Source organism: Bos mutus, chromosome 2 (genome assembly GCF_027580195.1).
Source record: "Bos mutus isolate GX-2022 chromosome 2, NWIPB_WYAK_1.1, whole genome shotgun sequence".
Taxonomy (NCBI): domain Eukaryota; kingdom Metazoa; phylum Chordata; class Mammalia; order Artiodactyla; family Bovidae; genus Bos; species Bos mutus.
This window is the reverse complement of record NC_091618.1, coordinates 13936522-13954127: the sequence shown is the minus strand read 5'-3', so window position 1 is coordinate 13954127 and position 17606 is coordinate 13936522. Positions and strand designations below refer to the sequence as shown.

Sequence of the window (17606 nt, the reverse complement as noted above, 5' to 3'; positions counted from 1 at the left end):
AATGCGAGTGAGGCCTGGACTTAATTCCGCTGGCACTGAGAGCCTGGGGACATGGGCTAGAGAGAGGGCTCACAGAGGCAGGCCCAACCTGGCCTAGGGGTAGGGTGCGGGGGGCTGTCCCTTCGCCTGGGTGGCTTGGAGAAGCTGATCTGCAGAGACAGAGGCTCCAGCTTCTATGGGGCTATGCCCCCCTTGCCTGCTGGGCACTGGCGCCAGCTCTGCTGATTGGTGGGTTGGACTGCCCCCCACCCCAGGCAGCGCTGACTCAGCGTCTGAGAGGTGGTTCCCACGGGCCCACATCTCTCTGGGGGCCAAAGGCCACGCCATCCATGTCCCACCCCCAGTGGATCAGTGTCCAAGGTCACTGACAATTCGGGCTGAATGGAGGCTAAGATTTCTGGTCCCCTGACCCCCACCCCTGCCAACCAGCAAAGCCTCAGGCAGTCCTTTCTGCTGTCCCCCCATATGCCACTCCAACTCTGGCCTGGATTTCCATGCCCAGAAGTTTCAAGATACCATAGTTATCAATACTTTGTATCTTTTATTTTAAAACAGTGAAAAGAAAAATAAATATCATTGAAGAATAAAAGTACAAGGGTGGGGTGAGGTCATGGGCCGGAGACTGGGGCGGGGGGGCAGTGTGTGGCTCTCCTGGCTTCATTGATCTTGCGTGGGGGTCTCCCTCCTCCCCGGCCAGCCTCTGCCCGGCCCCGCTGGGAGGTCTGGGGGCTCCGGCCAGCCCGCGGCTCCCAGGCCCGGCGCTGCGTCAGCGGAACTGCGCAGGGATTAGACCTCTGGCGCCTGGAGTCCCGTCGGGCGGACGGGCGGGCGGGGTGGGGGCTGCCGCCCCACGAGGGGGGCTCTTCCCGGTGTGGTGCCCGCGGCCTCAGTGGTGTCCCATATCCTCCATTCCCACGCGGCCCCAGACGCCCAGCACGAAGCTCTCGATGTCGCACTCGTTGGCTCCGCGCACGATGCGAAAGTGGCCCCTCTCGCCCCAGGCCGGGCCCCACGAGTTGGCTGCCGTCTGGGAACGCAGAGGGGGCTGTGAGGAGGGGAATCGCGGTGGGGGAGAAGGGCAGGAGGGCCAGGGGAAGGTGACAGCAGCCGCAGGGCGCGCAGTGCCAGGACTCACCCAGTACTTGATGGTCCTCCCGTCAGGCAGCGTCTCCTCGCCCCACCTGCCGGGCAGAGCCAGAGCCACAAGGGTGCTGATTCACCTACTTTCAGGGGCTCCCGCCCCACTGCGTCCTTCCCTAGCCAGGTCCCTGTTGTCTTTGGTGACTTGGTGCCCCCTCAGGACTTGGGCAGTTCTCTGTCCCTCTTTGCCCAAGCCCCACCAGGCTTCCCAGGTGGCGCGAGTGGTAAAGAATCCCTGGGTGGGGAAGACCCCCAGGAGAAGGGGATGGCTACCCACTCCAGTAGTCTTGCCTGGGGAATCTCAGGGACAGAGGAACCTGGTGGGCGACCGTCCATAGCGTCACGAAGAGTCGGAAAAGACTGAAGCGACTTAGGACGGCACACTGCTGTCCCTCTCTGCACCTCCCCCAGTCCCCACATCTCCAAGTCCCCCATGGGACACAAAGGGACGTCTGCAAGGGGGAGCAGAAACGCCTACACCTTCCAGAGACCCACAGTGGGGAGAAGGGCACACATCTGCTGCTCTCCATCCTTACCTGGCTGGTTGGGGGTGGGTGGAAGTGGGTACAAAGTACATCTTATCGGTTGAACTATTGAAATCAATGATGCTAGCATCTCCTGTTACATCAGTGGGGGAACTGAGGGCTGGAGGTATGAGTCAGTGAGTCAGGCAAAGCTGGGACAGGCCCTGAGCTGTGGAGAGCTGGAGCAACCCTTGAATCCTTGTCTGTATTTGATTTGGAGTGATTTCTCCTGTTGTGTAAGGAACTGTTCTAGAACACTTTGAAAGGCCCCTAACTCTTGGTGTGCCCTGAGGCAAGTACCTCCTCTTTCTGAGTCTCAGCTTCCTCCTCTTTGAAATGGAGCTTTGCAGAGAGGTGGCAAGGATTCAAGGGAGGTTTAGAGCCCCCAGCTGCCCCCAGCCCCCCTCCCCACCAAGCCCCTTACCCTGTGATCTTAACCGAATGGGTTCCATGCCGGCGGTATCGCTCCGGCCTCCCGAGGCTCACTGGTGTGTGGCTGTAGATACCGCTCTGATATAGGAAGAAGTCCTCATGCACCTCCATGAGGGCTGTGGGCAGAGGTCAGAGGAGGTAGCTCAGCCCATCAGCACAGGCACTGACGCCCAAGCCTGGAGATACATGCCTAGGTCCCAGAGCCTCTGGTACCAAGGCTCTAAGTGCCCCCTCCAGGTGCCACCCCTGAGGAGGGGACATAGTCCCCCACTCCTGGCCCCAGTGGACTCGCTGCTCAGGGCTGTAGGGACCACCTATGCCGCAGTGCCCAGTCTCAAGCAGGCACAAGCTTCTGGCATCACAGGGCAGGATGAGGGGCATTTACCTTGGACAGGGCCATTCTCCATCAGCTCCTTCATGATCTCCTTCTCCTGGAGGGTGAGAGGGTGGGGAGGAGACGATGCATCAGGCGTGAGGCCCCAGCCTTTGGTTAGGCTTCCAGCTCTCTCCTGCCTTTGCCCCTCACTCAAGTGCAGACTTACGTTGGAGCCGAGGCGGTAGGCAGGAGTGACCTGGTAGATGTCATTGGCATGGACATAGCTATTGGGGCAGCGCGCGGTGGCCTGGCGTTTGCCCCGACCCATGGCCCGACTGTGCATCATGCAGGGGGGTGCGGGGACAGCCTCGTCCCGCCCATGGCCGGAGAACGGGTAGCAGTGGTCAGACACAACCCTGCAGGGGCAGCAGGAGGGAGCGGGGACAGAGTGAGCATGGGGCAGCCTGGCCCAGGCCCTTCCTGCAGGCTTTCGCTTCCTGAGACCCCTGCTTATGCCCTCTTCCCTGTCCGTGCCCCCTGCTGCTCACCCTCGACGGCGCAGGAACCACCAGGCACCATCCAGTCGCCCGCCACGGCAACCCTGCTGGTTGTGCGTATCACAGGACAGCAGGTTCTGGGGTGACAGGACAGGTGACATGTGCCCCAGAGAATGGATTGAGACTCGATCGGATGCCACAGCTGGGAAGGGAGGTAGAGGGGCTGTCAGGGGGTCAGGCCTGGGTCCCCCTTTCCCACCTGGCCAGCCCCTGCCCTTGAACCTACCTGCCGTGGAGAAGGCCCAGGAGCCTGCACAGTTGCCCTGGTCTAGAGGGTCGTGGATCAGGTTGGGCCACTTCTCAGAGGCCTCAAACGTTCTGGGCAGCACCTCCCCTGGACCCAGCACTGTCTGCAAGGCAAAGGCCACTCTTGTCTGTCTCCTGCCTCTGCCCCAGCCTGACCCTCTGGGGGCCTAGGCATGGGAGGTCTCCCAAGAGTCCAGAACCTTCGGCAATTTGATCTTGAGCCCTCCAAGATTTGAGAGATTTGATCTGAGAGATTCCAGCAACCTCCACCTTGACCCAGAGGGAGAGGCAGGCACCATTTAGTGCCTCCCTAGCGTCAGCTGGGGATTGACTAGTCCTGTTTACAGGTGAGGCAGTTGAAGCCAGGAACAGGTAAGTGACTGGGCCACTTTCCATTCCAGCTTCTTTCCTGCTCTGCACCTTCTGATCCACTTACATCCTTCTTTCCACCAGAACCTTGGGATTCGGGCCCCAAAGGGCAGGGGAGGGAAGAAGCAGTAAGGTCCCGTGACTGGGCAGGCTGCCAAAGCAAACAGCAGGAGGCAGAAAATAGCCAGAGGCCCCAGGGAGTAAGGGCAGGGGCAGGGTCTGGTCACCCCAGCCTTGAGCTGAACTCCCTCTGCAGGGCTGGCCACTCCAGCCAGACACCAGCCCCTCCTTGCCCGCCAATGACAGACAGAGCCTTCGGCATGTGGCCCAGCCCTGTCCTGCTGAAGCGCCCTTTCCTCACCCTTGGAACTGTCCTGGGTCTGGTTCCTATTTCTCCCTCTAGAGGGTCCCACTGGTGGGAAGGGAGAAATCCCCAACTCCCTTGAGGTTCTGCTGAGATGGCATTTGTTTCCGAGAATTGCTGCTCTCTGGCCAAAACTGGGGGAGTGCCTGTCCCTTCCTTCCCAAAATACCAAGGTGACCTCCTGGCCCTTTGGGGCCCTGACCCCGCCATACTGGGACCAATGACATTTTTTCCCAAGCTGGGGAGACTCAAGAAGCCAGGGAGGGTGAGATGCCGGGACCACAAAACTCTGAATCTGAGCACCAGTTCTTACAGTGCAGTTTATCAAGTTATAGGCAGAAACTTAAGGCCCAGAGAAGGGGAGTCACTTGGCCACAACACACAGCCTATCAGTGGGCCTGGGTCCTTGGAGAAACAGGGCACAAGGTGCCAGGGTCCCTGGGGTCATAGGCCAAAGGGAGATGGCAGGATTGTAGTCAGGGGTGGACTTACGTGAATCTCATTCATATTGGCGACGAAGGAAGATGGGCGGACAGTGCCTAGGCGGTAGCGAATGCCCTCATCCAGGGTCATGCCCCAGAAGGCACTGTGGTTCCCAGCCCGCCAGCTGAAAGAAAGGGGGTGGAGGTCACAGGCCTGCCAAGGCTGGGGGCCCTGGAGGAATGCGCACGTGAGTGGGAGAGACGCCTACTGGCTGAGTGTACCCATGAATAAGATCTGAGTGTGGGTGCCCCTGGCAGGATGCGCCTCTCGGGCAGAAAGTGCATCTGTGTGTGCGTGCACGTGTGCCCACTGGGGTCACGCCGCGGGCCTCTCACCCGTAGTCGCCGTGGTTGATGGCCTCGATCATGTCTTCGTCCACCAGGCATGGCTCCTGGTCACACTCCCACCGCTCTTTCTCATGGCAGGTACTGGAAAAACGGGAGGGAAGGAAGAAGTGAGGTAAGGCTGGGCGTCCTTGGAAGGGAGGAGGCCTTGGAGGTCAACATGTGGGCCTGAAATTCCACATCAGCACCTCCGAGAGGACCCCCCCCCCAGGTGATCCCATGCAGCCTGGTGGCTTTAAACGTCAGTTTCAAGTTCATGATTCTCAAGTTTACATCTGCTTCTCAGATCTCTCCCTGAACTCCAGATTCCAGGATCTTGACTGCTACACAGCCTCACCTCCGGGATGTCTAACAGGTTACACTCCTCACATCTCAAACTGAACTCCTGCTCTCCCCTACTCCCAGGACTGTGCCTGCCACAGTCCTCGAAAACAGCCACTCCATCCTTCCTGGAGCGCAGGCCAAAAGCCTGGGAGGCACCCTTGACTCTTTCTCTCACGTGCTGACCTGATTCACTGGCAGATCTGTTGACTTTACCTTAAAAACACATCCAGAATCCAAACCGTGTCTCATTCTTTCCTGCAGCCACAATGGTCCAATCACCTTTCACCTGGATTAGGCTGCAGCCTCCTCACTGTTCTCCGCCCTGGGCCCCACCCCTTCAGTATATTTTTAACACAGTGATCCTGTTAAACCCAAATCATATCATGCTATTCCCCTGCCCAAAACTCGCCATTGGCTTCACATGACAGGATAAGAGCCAAAGTCCTTCCATGCCAACAAGGCCCCGCACGATCTGTCTTCTCTCTGGCCCCTCCTCCAAGACCTGGCTCCTAAGGCCCCAGCCAGGCTGGTCCCCTGATGGTTGACACAAGTCATGCTCCTGCCGCTGGGCCTTTGAGCTCTTCTTCCTGGGAGGAAGCGTCCTCATGGCCCCCTCACTTCTCCCAAGTCCTTATTCAAATGTCACCTTGTCAGGGCGGCTTGCCCTGAACACCCTGTCTCAGCATCCGCCACCCTTCCCACCCTGCTTTCCTGCTTTATTTTCTCCTCAGCCTGTCATCACTGTCTGACGTATTATAGCTTTAATTATTTATATTGTTTATACCTATTTCCTCATAGGATCGAATATCTTCAAGGGCAGGTATTGTTTGATATCATCAGTGCCCCCAAACAAAATCTAACACGTAGTAGGGACCTAATAAATATTTGTTGAATGAATGAATGGGGGCAATATAGTGAAATGATAAAGACCACGGATTCCAAATCGAATCGAGGGTTCTGATTTTAGCTAACTAGTGAACCTTCTGTTAGCTGTTTAGTTGCTGCATCGTATCTGACTCTTTTGTGATCCCATACACTAGCTCGGAGCTTCCCTGGTGGCTCAGTGGTAAAAAAAAATATCCCCCTGCAATGTAGGAGACCTGGGTTCAATCCCTGGGTTGGGAAGATCCCCTGGGGGAGAACATGGCAACCTGCTCCAAGACCCTTGCCTGGAGAACCCCATGGATAGAGGAGCCTGGTGGGCTACAGTCTATAGGGTCGCACAGAGTCAGAGATGACTGAAGCAGCTACGCAGCAGCAGACTGTAGTCCATCAGGCTCCTCTGTCCATGGGATTTCCAGGTAAGAATGCTGGAGTGGGTTGCCATTTCCTTCTGTAGGGGATCTTCCCGACCCAGGGATCGAATCTGCATCTCCTGCATTGGCAGGCAGATTCTTTACCACTGAGTCACCAGGGAAGCCCGTGTGACCTTAGGTAAGTTATTTAAAACTCTCTTCAATGTCATCTGTAAAATGAGGATAATAATAGTGCCAACTTCCAGGGATTAAAAGGCAAGCTTGCAAAGCCCAAGGCCTGGCCCAAGTTATGTGCTCAGAAATTGTCATCTCCTATTATTGTTCTCAGTAAAGGAACCCCGACTCCCCGCCCCCTTGAGTTTCAGACTCAGATCCAACTGGCCTCCTGACATCTCCTCTGGGTATGTGAATGGCGTCTCAAAACGGCTAAACTATCTCCCCCAAACCTGTTCCTCCCCCTAACAACATACTCAACTCAGACAACACTTTATCTACTGGGCTGTTCAAGCCAGAACTCCGTGTGGTCCATGACGTCTCCACCGTTACTCATCCCTGTCCCCAGCACCCACATCATGTTGAAGATTACTTTCTGCCACATGCCTCCCCTATTAGCAGACCCAGCATCATGAAAGACTCGGAATCCACTTGCCTCTTACCCCTCCACCACCATCACCCTACTCTGGTCCCTGGACCACGGCAGTGGCTTCCTTACCAGGCTCTCTAACACTTTATAATTCCCTTCCCCCAGTACACACATCTCGCTCTTAAAGCCAATGAGATCTTTGAGCAACACACATCAGTGTGTGCTCCCTAAGTGGCTTCCCACGACACTTAGAACAAAATGCAACATCCTAGGCACAGTTTATGAGACCCAGGGGACATGGCCTGCACCTCCCCAGGCGTCTCTCCCCATTTCACAGCTCCAGCTGCAATGAGCTTGGTCCCACCTCCTGGCCTTTCCACCAGCCATCACCCGCCTTGTTCCCTCCTCCTGGGCCTGGGCCACTCATGCTCTCATCTCCCTGGTATCTGCATAAACGTCCCTTCCTGAGTGGCCTTCCCTCACCCCCACCCCACTCAGAACTAGGATCCCCTGTTGGCCTCTGTCCCCCCATCACACCTGGAACAGGTTGTAATGACAGGTTTATGATTTGTGTCACCGAGGCTCCCGTGCAGGGACAAGGACTGTCTGCTGCATACTGGCTGCATCTCCTTGACCCAGCACCACGCTGGGCACATAGTAGGTCTCTAATAGGTGTCAACTGAACAGCTGAATCCTGTGAATTCTACAATGCTTTTCCAAGCTCATAACTCTGCTATGACAAGATGCTGAACTTTGTCCTTCTGAGCCTGCCCGAGGCTCCCGCCTCCAATGTTGCCTTTTAAGGAGCCTCAAGGGGACAAGACCCAGTATGGCTGGGCTCTCCAGCCCCAGGAGCTGTGGGCAGGTTCAGGAAGGCTCTTGTCCTCCCCCTCCCCCTCTGGCTCTCAAAACATCCCTGGAGGGCTCCCAGAGTCTGGGAGGCCCCCAGACACTGCCGCACACCCTCCCTCAGGTGTCAAGTGCAGGGAACACAGCCAGAGCTGGACTGGGAGGAAAGTGGCTTGGTCAGTCCTCTCCTGCTGCCTCCCTCTTTGCCCCCAGGGCTATCCAAGCAAGTCTAGGCAGGGCTGGTGGCAGCAGGTACCGGCATTCCAGAGGGGGCCTGGGTGGCCAGGCCGAGAAGGGACAGAGTGTGTTAACCCCTTCATGTCCATCCTATCAGTACCAGCAGAATCATGCAGGCGTGCTCCATCTTTTGAACACACACACAGGTCACATACACTCAAAACGTGCACACGTGAGTGCACGTACACTCTCACCCTGACACATGCTGAAATACACAAATCCTCACTCTCACTGTGACCCAGGCACCCCTCACACCAGTGAGGCAATGGAAATCACTTATGCATCACGCATTCCTAAAAGTTTCCTCCTCCCAGAGGCCCTCTCAGTCCCAGAGCAGGGGGTGGAGTGGGTGCAGGGCCTCCTGCTCTAAGTCTTAGGGTCCCCCTTATTTTCATTAAAGCACTCAAGGCTTCCCCCCTCGCATCTCAGACCTTCGATTAGGGTAGTGGCATACCCCAACCCCTTCATCCTCTTGCTGGGAAGTGAGGGGAGGGGTGGGGGAGGGAGGAGGGGCCACATTCCAGGGAAGGCCCCGCTACACTCTGGCTGGCTGCCAGTTTAGCCATCCCTGACCCTCATCCGGTCCAGGTCAGCGGATGCTGCAGTCAGAGGTTTCCTTCCTGGCGCCCCCTTCTTGGACTCTCCAGTGACAGCGAGAAAGGCTGGGAGGGGAAGTAGCCCGGCCCCCGGCAGGAGGAGCTGCACCTGAAGCCGGGCATCCAGAGTTGACTACTCCTGGGGACTGCTGTTGGAATGCCGGTGTAGAAGATGATGTGGTCCAGGTAAAATTTCCCATGTTACAGATGAGGAAACTGAGGCCTTGCCACCAGCAAATGAGTGACAGGGATAGGATGCGAAACAAGTCTGTTGCCACAAAGCCCACCAGGCAAGCGGCCTCCAAGTCCCAAATACTCACCAACGGTTACAGTTGTCCCAGTAGGTTCCCAAGACTGGATAGATGCGCCCCTTGTGCATACATCCTAGTGGGAGGGAAGACAGGAAGAGAAGTGGAACCAAGACGAGGGACAATGGGCTGAGATGGCCAGATCCTCAGAGGTCTAGTGTCCTGAATCCTCCCAGACACACACACACCAGCCCTCACTGAAAGCAAAGCCAAGCTATAACGTAAGACATCTCCTGAGAGTCACATATCAACTTCCCACTACTTGGAAGTTCTTTACTGACTCTAACCCAAATCCCTCTTGCTTCACTTGGATGCCAGCCACAACATTCCTTAGATCCTATGCCAGTTAAATGAGCTGGGGTTTGGAGATGGGGAGTGGGATGAATATGAGAAAGCCAAAGCCCAAAGAAGACACATGACTGCCTTGAGATAACACAGCACTTTGGGATGACAACCCAGGCACACCTGCGGCCCTGTGGAATTGTAGGAAGGAAGTCAAGTGATTCTCCTCTTGGATTGGGATGGGTGGATGGTGGTAAGGGCTGAAGGTAGGAACAGACTTGACCCACCTCCCAGGTGTGACCAGCCATCTCAGGGATAAGGAATCCTGAGCAAAAGCAGAGGAACTGCTAAAATGACGCTGACCAATGCTTGTGTGCTTTATCAGTCTGAGAGTGAGTCAGCAGGTGGGGCCAGCACCTTCTCAGTCTGGAATACAGAGACAGGAAGGACTGGGAGAAATGGGTGGCTGCCCTTCTCCTGGGGCAAATGAAAATCCCACTGACCCAGGCGCTTTTTCAATCTTACAGGAGAGATTCAAGTTAGACCAGAGTGAGTGCTTCGCAGAAGTAAAGAGAGAGGGGCCGGGTCTCTTTCCAGATGCTACCCCAAAGCCGCCCCTGGAAACGCCAATGCATCAGCCTTGCTCCTGAGCCTTGCTGAGTTTTGGGCTTGACAACGTGACCCACCCCTGGCCGTCTGGTGCCCACCTTGGATTGGGGGGAAGGGGGGTGGCACGCCAAGGCAGAAGTCCCAGAAGTCAGGGCAGCAGTCGGAGACGGTGCGGTTGCAGAAGAGGTCACAGTAACAGGTCACACCCAGGTAGGGCAGGGCGCAGTCATCCGCGCGGCCGCGGCAGCAGAGGTCCTGCTCCTGGCAGTACCGGCCCCCCGCGTCCCGGATGCCACGCCGGTGCAGAGCGGGTGCTAGCTCCCGGCGCCTACGACCCCGCCTGGCGCCCACGCCCAACTCGCCGGCCAGCAGCAGCAACAGCAGCAGCAGCAGCCCCAGTGGACGGCGCCACATGGTGCCTCCTGGGCCCAGGGAGGGCAGAGGTCAGGGGTCAGAAGTGGCGGGCAGCAGAGATTCCCTGGCACCCCCGGGAACCGCTCGCCCCTGCTTCCTGGGGCTGCAAGTCTGCGGGGATCCAACAGGGACCCTGACTTCTGCGTCCCCTGGCAGGACAGGGGCGAGGAGCCACAGTCTATGTGCCCTGGTTTACAGGAAGGGGAGGGAGCTTGGGCAAGAAGTGGAGTCCCTCTCTGACCTGCCAGGGGACCTCACAGAATGGGAGGTGGGGACGGTGGCATTCTTGGTGCCCCCCCCCAAGGCCACACCCAGGCCTCGAACCCCAGGTCTCCTTCAATCCTGGATCCCTGCCCAGCTTCGGTCCTTGATGGGGGCCCCTGACTTTGTGCCCTCACGTGTCCCTCGCGCTGTGCCCCTCTGCCCCCCTCTACTTTCCCTCTCTGCCACCTGTCTCGGCCCCTCCGCCTGCCCCTCCTCCTCTCTGCTCCTTATGTCTACAACTCTCTCTCTCCCTCCGAGCAGGGGAGAGGCCCTACCTGGTGAGGGGTGTGGGCTGAGCCCCGCTGCCTCTCTCGCCTCCGCCTCCCCGCTCCCCGCGACCGCCGCGGGACACTCAAAGTCAAGTGAGGAAAGCTGGGCTGGGCGGGATCGCTTTTTGTACCGCCCCGCGGGGCGCGCCGCCCCGGCCGGCGGAGGAAGGGAGGGGCCCCAGCGGGTTCGCACCTGGAATCGCCCCGCCGTAACCCCCGAAGCCGGGACTTGGGGAAAGGGATCGTGAGCACGCGACTCACCTTGCCGGGTCTCGGGTGGAAGCCGTTCCCTTAGGGGACCAGCTCCAACCGAGGTAGAAACGTTTAGTGGTCTGCTGACTGGGAAGGACTGCCCGGTGGGCTTCGCGGTGGGGCCGAGGGGCTTGCGCCGACAAAGGGAGATTAGGAGGCGGCGGAGTTCCGAGTTTGGGACCTAAGTTAGAGAAATGATGCGGAGAGTGTGGGCGGCAAAAATGACTAAGTCCCCCTGAGACCCCTCAGTAATAAATAAAGTCTTGCGCGCCCCTCTTCACTGGGCACCGCCCCCCTCCTCCCAAGCCTTGGAGCTTCCCCAAGCCGTCTTGGTTTCCAGGAATGACTGGAATCTGGAGGAGGATAGTTTAGGACCCTGCAGATGCCTTGGGAGACTCATCCTCCCCGGGGGGATTGCGGGGAGGATGGAGTGGGTGTGGTGGGCGGGGGGAGAGGTGGGGAGCTGCCTCCCTGCCCTAAGACCCCTCTTTGGGTCTGCCCTCCCCATCAGCCCAGACATCTCACTCAACACAGCCCCTTCTATCAAATCCACCCCCTGGTGGGGTGGGGGTGATCCTGCTCAGCACCTGCGCCCCTCCAGGGTCCCAAAGCAAGAGCCCTGCCAGCTGGCACCCCCTGCAGAGCCCCCCTCCTTCCTGCCCCAGGCTTAAACCCTTCCTTTGCCCAGGCTGGCCTGGGCCCCAAACAATGGGGCTTCTGTCCCGCCAGGCCCGCCATCACCTTTTACCTCCCCATTGCGCAATCCCCTGTCTTCCAAAGGTTGGGCCCAGGGCCAGAGGACTCTTAACAGTGGGAGAATGAAAGAGACGCCACCTGGACAGACCACCCCCCATCCTGGGCCTGAGCCTCACAGATGCCCCTGGATGGAAAATGCAAGCACTGGGAAATCCCTTTGCCCTTGCTCTGACCTCCCTGCCACCCTCCTCCAGACTTGGGGCATCTCAGCTGGCTGGCCCCTGGGGGAGGGGAGGGGCCCGGACAACAGGCATCTGTGATTGAGTTGACTGAGTTACTCCCTGCCAGGGGGTACTGGGCAGGGAGTCAAGAAGGGAATCCTGCCCTGAGTAGGGGTGTGGGGGTTAGAGGAGTAAGGTCCTGGAGCTCCAGCATTGGCGTGAACACTTACAGGAGCTGGCCATCTGCTCCTTGCAGGGATCTGGGAGGACAGAACCAGATGAGCCCCTTGAGGCTCAGAACAGACTTGCCCAAGGTCACACAGCCAAAAGGCAGGCTTGCTACCTGCCAACACTCCACTCCTTTCCTCCAGCCATCCTTAGTCACCCACTTAGCAGGTTTCAACACCCTCCCTGTAGGGAAGTCCCTTTCTATGTCCAACCTCCATTTGTCTTACTGCAAAGCGGGCCCCTCGTACTGGGAAGGAGGTAGAGGCTGCCTTCAGCAGCCCCCAAAGAGCTCAGGCCCAGAGAATCCACTTTCATGAATCCATTTCGGTGTGGTTCTGGGGCTGAGGGCTGGCCCAGGGGCATCTGGCCTGTCCTTTGCCCCAGATCCCCCCCTGCAGGCCCTCCATGTGAGTCTGTGTCATGCGCGTATCTGGGTTGTGAGGTGTTTCTGTTTGAGTGTGTCTGAGTCTGCCTGTATCTCTGTTACGCATCTGTCATGTGCCCGCATGTCTGGCTGTTGCCTCTGTGTGGTCATGGGTCTGTCCGTATGTCAGTGCACTGTTTGCTTGTATTTGTGTGCTTGTTGGCTTGTGTGTCAGTGTGTATAGTGTCTGCCTGTCTACGAGGTGTCTGTGTATCTGGGTAGGTGTCTGTTTGTGTCTGTTCAGGGGTTTTAGCTGTCTGCCTGTTCTTGCCTGCCTGTCTGCCCATGCACAGGAGACAGGAACGCAGAGCAAGGAAAGAGACCAGAGCCAAAAGCATGGCTCCAAGGTCCCTCGTCATCACCGAGCTTGGCACCGAGCCGCCCAGTGGAATCTTGTGACTCATTTGGTTCCTTGGCCAGGGAGGAGAGGAAAAGGGCGGGGCTCTGGGGGAGGGGCTGGAACCCCACTTTCCTTTTCCGCAGCTCCTTTCCTTCCTGGTGACTCGCTCTCTGCCTTTATTCTTGTCCAAGGGCCTAGGGCAGAGCAACAGGTGAGGAGATGGCAGCAGCTTTGCCCTCTGAGCCCTGTGGCCTCCCGGGAGGCAGGTGGCCTGGGGCTCCGCAGTGATTCTGTCCTTCCTCACTTCCCTGGCAGATCCTGCCCCTCTCGGGGCCTTGGTTTCCCATCTGTACCTTGATACTCCCTAGAGGCTCTTAGATGCTCTTTTCTTTCTACAAAGGGTGTGTGTGTGTATGCATGCTCACTCATGTTCCACTCTTTTGTGACCCCATGAAACTTAAAGCCCACTAGGCTCCTCTGTCCATGGGATTTTGCAGGCAAGAATACTGGGGTGGGTTGCCATTTCCTACTCCAACCTAGGGATCAAACCTACATCTCTTGTGCCTCCTGCATTGGCAGGCAGATTCTTTACCACTATGCCACCTGGGAAGCCCTTCTGCAAAGGGAGGTGAGGCTAAAAAGAGGCAGTGACCCACCTAAAGTCGCACAGCAGAGCAGAGGCCCGGGCCTCCTTTCCTCTCCCCAGAATCCAGCACTACCCCCTCCCCTTTCCGGTTCCCCAGCTGCTCAGGGTGCTCAGCAGGGGCCATTCTCCTCTGGAGGTTGAGCGGGGCCTCCTGGGAAGACAACGACCCATCGTGCTCTGCTCAACCCAGGTCTGTGGCTGAGGACCCACTACTTGAGGCCTGGGAGCTCAGCTGTATGGATCCCAAATGGCACTGCATCTAGGGCTGGGAGGTCCCTTGGGAACCCCTATGGTCAGCTGGGCAGGCCCAGAGCCTGGAGCAGTGTCTGAGATGCAGGGCAGGCCTAATATGGTCCCCGCTGGGTCTTGTCCTGAATGTGCTGGGCTTCTTGAGGCCTGCTGGACTGTGGTATTGGAGCACTGTTCACGAGCCTGTGTGGCAGAAGGTTGTGCTGTCACAGCATGCTGAAGCTTGTGGGAGATAAGATTCGGGGCCACAAGGAAGTGTGTGGCGCCAAGCAGAGGAAGGCGTTCCTGTTTGATGTTCTCATTCATTCCACAAATGTTTGTTGAGTATCTACTATGTGCCAGGCTCTGTGCTAGACGCTGAGTGTTCAGGATTGAACCAAATGTTCTACTGTTGCAATGTCTTCAAGTTAATGGGAAAAGAGACAAACAAGCAAACACGCAGACACACAGACACACACACACACACACACACACACATATTCATTCTACCATGTAAAGGTCTATGAAACCGTGCCCATGACATGGGACCTTGAGTGTTGTGATTGTTGAGAGTGTCAGAAAGGAGATGGCATTTGATCTGAGACTGAAGGATGAGAAGGAGGCAGCTAGTCCTGGAACCCAGGGGAGGGTGTTCCAGGAAGCCATATCAGCATGAGCAGCAGTCCTGAAGCTGGCACAAGTGAGTCTGTTTGGGACACAGAAGGAAGCCCAGGGTGGCCATGCTATAGTGAAGACCGGGGCAGAGGAACAAGATGAGGCTGGGAGGTGGTGTGCACGGCCGATCACCTAGGACCCTCAGGCTGCAGTAGGGAGCTTGAATTGTCTTCTGAGCACTAAAGAGATCTCAACGGGGCAGTGAAATAATCTGATTCACGCATGCAAAACCCCACTCCGCCTGCTCTTTAGAGAAGAGGTGAGTACAAGGTAAGAGTGGAATCAGGGGGGCCAAGGAGGAGGCGACGGTGTGGCCCAGGCTAGAGATGCTAAGGCTTGAATGAGGCTGGTGGCTGTGGAGATCCTGAGAAGAGGGCGTGTTGGAGACCTCTTCTGGAGGTGGGAGTGGCAGAACTTGCTGGAGGGTCAGATGAAATGGGTGAGAGAGGAGGAACTGAGAAGAACTTCTGGGTTCCTAGCCTGGTGGGCAGTTTCTCTACTGTTCCCGTCCTGGGAGTCTGGGCAGGCTGGGGGACGGCTTGGACCCACAGAGACTGCGTGACCTAGGCTGGTTTCCAGCTCAGACTGGAAAAGTGGGAGGAAGACAGAGTCCAAGGATACTCCTAGGCAGAAGCTGGGCAGAGGAGAGGAGAGAGTGCAGTGGACTGAGCAGAAGCTGTCGGGGAGGAAGAGGAGGGCCAAGGTGAGGAAGCCGAGGGGGAGCTCCCCGGGAAGGTTGAGTAAGCTGAGGACAGAGACGTGTCCACAGCAAGGACGCCAGGGCGACCTTGATGGAGCAATCTCAGTGAAAGCCGACTGGCAGGAGTGGAACAGCAAATAGGAGTAAATGAACCGAAGAGAACCACCACTGGCAACTTTTTAGAATGTTTTACTGCAAAGGGAAGTCAAGAAATGGGGCTTTGGCTGGAAGAAGATAGGGAGGGTGAAGGGAGAGTTCTGTCCAAATATGGAGATTATAATACCGTGTCTCTGTGCTGATGGCAAGGAATTGGGGAGGAACTGGTGTTCCAGAGAGAGGGGATTACCCAGGATCAGAGTCCTTGCTAAAGTAAGAGAGAGGACACCCGGAGCCCAAGAGGACAGAACTTAGGAGCAGGGACAGTCATCTGAGAGGCAGAAGAAGAGGAGGTGGATTTGTACAGTCAGCCATGCGAAGCCGAGGGACCCTCCTCTGATGGTTTGCCAAAGGGGTGCAAGCAAGTTGCAGCCAAAGCGAGACTGGAAAAGAGGCTGGGACGGTTAAGGATTAGATGTGAAATAGTTCTCACAATCAAGCCCACAAGACACATAGAGTAGGATTTCCGGCAGTGCGGAGTGACCACTCGAAGTTGCTGACCATGAATTTGTAATGACTCCGGCCAGCCAGCCTGTTTGCTAGTGTGTGTTCTGCCACACACGGCATGTGCCAAACGTGGGCCTTTTCCCAGGTAATCCTATTAAATCAACAGGCAGATGGGAAAATCAAGACTCAGAAAGCCTTTCTGGCTTGCCCAAGGTCACTCAGCTGGTAGGGGCAGAGCAGAACCTTGAGCCCAATCCCTGAAGCTTCTGCAGAGGCCAAAATGGTCTAAGGACTAAGCTGACTCTCACATCCGGTGGTGTTCATAGTCATCACTTGTGGGTGCAAGTGGGGAAATGCAGAAAAGAGAAACAGCTTTCCCTTTTCTGTAATATTTCTGTGAATTGGCTCTTGGGGTCAGTTGAGTACAAAGGGCCCTGAGTGCTGCTTCCTGCTGAGTAAGGACACCATTTCGTCACCTCTCTCTCTATCTAAATGACAAGCTTCTTTCAACTCTGGGCCAGGAGTGCAGAGATATTTGGGGCTAACTGCTCCCCCTCGTCCGCTAATCATCTGCCCTCCTTCAATTCAGCATTACTTTCACTAAAGAGAGCTCCCTGGGGAACAGTAAACTTGGTGTTATCACCAGCAAACATCTTAGAAAGCAGGTTGTGTCTTCCGGTGCCTATTTACGGAAACATTCCCACACCTTGCTTGGTGTTTCCAGGAATTCCTGATCTTCCCAGCCAGGAAGAGCAACAAAAGAGTCTTGAAAAGTACAAGAGGTTCTTCTGTGGCTGCAGGCACATTGAATACTTTTACCTTTTATTTCTTCAGCAGAAAGTAATAAAATCCTAAAGGCTGAGTTAAAAACCAATCTGTTAGAGTCCCTCTTAAGAGGTAGGTTCTCAGGGGGAAATACTGTGATGTGACCCTAGTGGTTGTAATGGGTTGAATGGAGCCCCCCACCCACAAAGATATGCCCAAATCCTAAACCCTGAAATCTGTGGCTGGAAACTTACTTGAAAAAAGTCTTTTCAGATAAATTAAAGATCTTGAGATAGATAATCCTGAATGTTTAGAGGGGTTGGGGTGTGCTAAATCCACTGACAATTTCCTTATAAGAAACACACAGAAGAAGAGGAGGAAGTAATGTGACCATGGATGCAGAGGTTGGAGTGATGGGGCCACAAGTCAAGAGACACCTGGAGCCCCCAGAAGCTCAGTTCAGTTCAGTCTCTCAGTCGTGTCCGACTCTTTGTGACCCCATGGACTGCAGCACGCCAAGCTTCCCTGTCCATCACTAACTCCCAGAGCTTGCTCACACTCATGCCCATTGAGTTGATGACGCCATCCAACCATCTCATCCTCTGTCGTCTCTTTCTCCTCCTGCCTTCAATCTTTCCCAGCATCAGGGTCTTATCCAATGAGTCAGTTCTTCACATCAGGTGGCCAAAGTATTGGAGTTTCAGCTTCAGCATCAGTCCTTCCAATGAATACTCCTTTAGGATGTCCTGGTTTGATCTTCTCGCAGTCCAAGGGACTCTCAAGAGTCTTCTCCAACACCACAGTTCAAAAGTATCCAGAAGCTGGAAGAGGCAAGAAGCATATTCTCCCCTTGAGCCTTCAGAGAGAGACTAGCTCAGCCAAAACCTTGATTTTGAACTTCTGGCCTCCAGACTGTGAGAAATTGCATTTCTGTGTTAAGCAGTCAAATCTGCGGCAGTTTGTGCCAGCAGCCATAGGAAACTAATACAGTGGTCTAGGCTCTGTGAGGCCTGAGATGGTGTGTCAACCTGAACGTGCCAAATTCAGGGCTGTTTGCAGATG

The 17606-nt window shown here is 56.1% G+C and overlaps 1 protein-coding gene across 2 annotated transcripts; it reads right to left on the bottom strand.

The window, feature by feature from the left end:
- Positions 1–521: 521 nt before the first annotated feature.
- Positions 522–11181, bottom strand: TINAGL1 (tubulointerstitial nephritis antigen like 1). Of its 2 annotated transcripts, none has more exons than XM_070384428.1 (12): positions 11028–11181; positions 9918–10241; positions 8941–9004; positions 4767–4859; positions 4441–4555; positions 3196–3319; positions 2961–3111; positions 2639–2828; positions 2482–2527; positions 2089–2212; positions 1136–1181; positions 522–1027 (listed from the first exon to the last, which is right to left on the bottom strand). In XM_070384428.1, exons 2-12 carry the CDS (start codon positions 10231–10233, stop codon positions 887–889), a joined length of 1410 nt encoding a protein of 469 aa, XP_070240529.1. In that variant the 5' UTR covers positions 10234–10241; positions 11028–11181; the 3' UTR covers positions 522–886. The 2 variants fall into 2 exon arrangements, with proteins under 2 accessions (XP_070240529.1, XP_070240524.1); XM_070384423.1 differs by lacking the exon at positions 11028–11181 and adding an exon at positions 10773–10908.
- Between the last annotated feature and the right edge of the window lie 6425 nt (positions 11182–17606).